Raw genomic sequence first — 4257 nt, 5'->3', positions numbered from 1 at the left:
CCCTGGCTGTCCTGGAACTCACTCTGTAGACTAGGCTGGCCTCGAACTCAGAAATCCGCCTGCCTCTGCCTCCCGAGTGCTGGGATTAAAGGTGTGTGGTACCATGTCCGGCTGGAGATCATAATGTTAAACAAAATAGCATAATTTTGCAGTTGAAAAATGAAGATTAAGGGCTATGCCTGGTGGCTCATGCCTTTAATCCCAGCACTTGGGAGGCAGAGGCAGGCCCTGTTTAAGGCCATTCTGGTACAAAGCTAATTCCAGGACACCCAGGGCTACACAAAGAAACTCAATCTTAAAAAAAAAACCCAAAAACCAATAGAGAGGAAAATAGAAAAAAGCTGGTTTGAAAAAGGAACAGAGCAGTGGAAATGCAGACGGAGTAGGGGTGGAAATAACAGAGGGTATGATCAAAGTGCATGAGACACATGCGTGAGCATGTCGTAATGGAATCCACTGTACAGAGTTTCAAATGGATAGTTTCATTAGAAGTGGCTTAGTAAGTCTCAGGCCATCAGAGTAGTGAGACATAGATGGGAAGGCATATTTAACAACAGTTAAATGGTTACCATGGTCAGGAACATCCAAATCCTATGGGGACTATGCCCAGGACAGTAACTTCAGTCTTTCGTGTTTTGATGGACTATTTTCCTCACAGTGTTTGTGGTTCCTTTCCCACCAGCTTCTCTTCCTACGATGCTTGAGGTAGCTTACCATCTCCTGAGGCAGTACCACACTGCTTGTGGAGGTCAGGGACAGCTTGTGAGAGTTGGTCCTCTCCAGCTACCATGTGGGTCCCAGGGCACAGACTCGGGTTGTCAATCTTGGCTACAAGTGTCCCTACCCACTGAGCCATCTCACTGCTCTCTTGATGTTGCTTTTGTTTTTATTCAGTGGCCTTCAGATTCTCAAGAGCTGGACTCTAAGGACCTTTCAGCGGGCTCACAGTTTGTAGGCCTCATGGCAGTTCTCACAGCCTGTTTTTCAAGTGGCTTTGCTGGAGTTTATTTTGAGAAAATCTTAAAAGAAACAAAACAATCAGTATGGATAAGAAACATTCAACTTGGTAAGTTTTAAAGGCTTTCTAATATCTTTTTTCTAAATAACTATACCAGTCATGTATGGTGGCGCACGGCTCTGAGCCCCTAGCACTCATGAGGCTGAAGCGAAAAACCAACCGGGCCACATAGGGAGACCGCATGTTAAAAAGAAACCAGGCAAATGTTCTTACATTTGTGGATCTCCCTAAGTCTTTAAGTGCATAGGCCTTGAATGCAAATGTGCTGATGATACAAAGAAATGGATTTGAAATGTATGCCTCGACTCATGATACGGAAAAGCAGACTGATGCTGAGAGTGTAGCCTGCTCCTGCCCTCAGTTATGGAGTCTTAGCATATTTATCCTTATTGCCTTTCCTTTTGTGGAGATGCTACAACTAATTTACATATTAAAATGGAAAGGCTCCTAAAATGGAAGAAGTTGGAAATGAAGCAGTTTTCATCTCTTCCAGTCGTAACGTGCTGTTTTCTTTCAGTGTAATGTTTTGTCTTTTTACATACTCCTTCTTGACTGGTGGGAAATAGCTTAGAGGGGAAGAAAATTTTAGCATTGGCTACAAGTGTCTAAAAAAAAATCAAACAAAACAAACCAAGACAGAAAATAAGACTGGCTGAATGCATTATTATTTTGATTAGGTAGTATAATTAAGATGTACTTTGGAAGGTTGAGAGAAAATGTAAAGTAAAAGGACCGAGAGCCAAATTGCCTGGATTCAGCTATTGAGTCCATTTCATTGTGTGCACTTGGAGAAATTTCCTCATCAACAAAACTAATCATACAAGTGTCAATAAGGGCTTGTAGTATGTTAGTTTTGGTAAAGCATTTGGAACAAGGACTATATAGATATCTAATATTAGTCAGTGGAATATGCGGCCACTATTAGAATATCCTGTCTATCTATATATACTGATATAATTCATATTTGTTCTTGTATGCTACTAGACAGCCTCTGTCACTGCGACAAACACACGCGATAAATCAGCTTACCAAGAGATAACATTTGCTTTGACTTAAAATAATGTATGCCATAGAATGTGGCCCCTGTAGGTCTCTGTAAGCCAACAATGCTCCAGGTCTAGAGGCTGTATTGACCCATGGAATTCAGCAATGAAGTTCACTGAGCCAATTTCCTCTAACAGGGAGACTTGAGTAGTAAGTACAGAATCTGATGATGGCTTCGACCGTTTCTTAGCCTGGAGTTTTGGTTATCAAGTATTGTATTTAAAAAAAATCTTAAAAATAAAGTTTATTATTTAAAAAAAACTTACAAATAAAGACCACCACATGTGGAAAGTAGTCAGCCACAGACTATAGAACTCTGAACTTATATACAGTAGGGTAGGCATTTGAACCGGAAGCCATGGCACTTCACATTTGCATTTTTACTGTCAAGTATATTTTTATGCACATGTCCACTATCAAAATAAAAAAAAGTCCTTAACAGACTTAGAACTGGAAAAGCAGATAGCTTTATATTCTTTTTTATAACTCACGTTCACTGCTTGTATTAATTAAAATGCTTACAAAGAAATTCTATGTCATATATGTCAGCTTTCTTGTGTGTAATTATGAATGTTACTCACACAGATGTGGTCATAGCAATAGGAAATTGATGGTACAGTGTAATACTACAAGCAAACATTTTATAAATGCTTGAATGGATCACCAATCTAATAATTCAAATTCTGTAATTTCAATATTATTATGGTGTTTAACGGTTGGTAAATTATTTTAAAAAATATTTTCATGCCTACCTGCTTATGTGTATGTTTTGTAGTCATTATATAGTACTATGTAAAATTTGTAAAAATTTATATATAAATCAAGTGATTTGTTTTTTCCCAAGGCAGGCATTTGTTTTTTTCCTGAGTCAGGGTTTCTCTGTGTAGCCCTGGCTCCATTGCACAGCAGGATCCTGCCAACTGGAACAGGGGAGAAGGAAACAGGAGTGTTAACAAAAATATCACTTCAGAAAAACTGCCACATGACCTAGGTCTTACTTTCTTTTAGGTTTCTTTGGAAGTATATTTGGATTAATGGGTGTATACATTTATGATGGAGAATTGGTCTCAAAGAATGGATTTTTTCAGGGATATAATCAACTGACGTGGATAGTTGTTGTTCTGCAGGTAAAGCATATAAGTCTTCTATTTAATAACTACTGAATACTGCTTCAATACACAGAATTAAAATGGGTACTGGTGTGTTGGTATTTAAGGGGTACAGACCTATTGATTGATAGATTGACTGATAGATAGATAGATAGATAGATAGATATGGGCATGCATACAGGCAAAATATCCATATACAAATAAAATAAATAGATTAATTAATAATAATAATTTAAAAAAGAATTAAATAGTGAAACTGGGCTGTGGTGGCGCACACCTTTAATCCCAGCACTCTGGAGGCAGAGGCAGGAGGATTTCTGTGAGCTTGAGGTCAGCTGGTTTACATAGCAAGCTGCAGGATATCCAGGGCTATATATAGCCCTCAAAAAATAATATTTAATAGTTAAAACTAAGGGTAAATATAACTTTTGATTTCTCTGCTGCAATTATCATTGCATAGAAAAGCCATGGTCAGCCCTTTAAAGATGGAAGGAGCCTTTTGAGATAATTATGCAAGTTTTAGACTTTATTTTATATTTATATTAGAATGTTTCTGTCAAATTTCTTCAGTGTGAATGTGTCTTTAATTGTACAAGAGATGACTGATTTTACCTCCAAAAATACTCCTTGATATTCTGGAAAATGTAAAAATGAAGAAATCATTTTCTTTAAAACATACTTTGCTAGAGTTATTTGAAGTCATAAGGCTCAAGGACCTGGCAAGTAGAGAAGTGTCAAAGGGTAGTGGTGCTTGTAAAATAGGAAGGGTGTTTCCACTGTATAAAAGGAGGAGAAGGCACAAAGGGAGAGAATTTAAAGTAGAGGTATGGTATACATGGAGAACTTCTATATGATATATTTTACCTAGTTATGGGAAAGCTCTCCTTTAAGAGAGAGCTAAGAATGGTTTTGTTGTTTTGCTTTAGAAAGGATCTGTCTACATAGCTCTTGCTGGAACTCAGTATGTATATCAGGCTGGCCTCAAAGTCACAGAGATATGCTGGCCTCTGCCTAGTGACTGCTGGAATTAAAGGAGTCTGCCACCACAGAACATTTTTTTTTTTTTTTTTTTTTTTTTTGGTTTTT

The 4257-nt window shown here is 37.8% G+C and overlaps 1 protein-coding gene across 1 annotated transcript in view; it reads left to right on the top strand.

Annotated features, from left to right (window-relative positions):
- Slc35a3 (solute carrier family 35 member A3) overlaps positions 1–4257 on the top strand; it is a 41630-nt gene that overhangs the window by 29955 nt on the left and 7418 nt on the right. The window contains exons 5-6 of the mRNA XM_021158446.2: positions 895–1066; positions 3071–3189. Of these exons, the coding sequence (XP_021014105.1) occupies positions 895–1066; positions 3071–3189 (291 nt within the window). The remainder of the gene's footprint in view (positions 1–894; positions 1067–3070; positions 3190–4257) is intronic.

Source organism: Mus caroli, chromosome 3 (assembly GCF_900094665.2).
Source record: "Mus caroli chromosome 3, CAROLI_EIJ_v1.1, whole genome shotgun sequence".
Lineage (NCBI taxonomy): Eukaryota > Metazoa > Chordata > Mammalia > Rodentia > Muridae > Mus > Mus caroli.
Note: the sequence above shows the minus strand (reverse complement) of the source record. Positions and strands in the feature narration are given on the sequence as shown.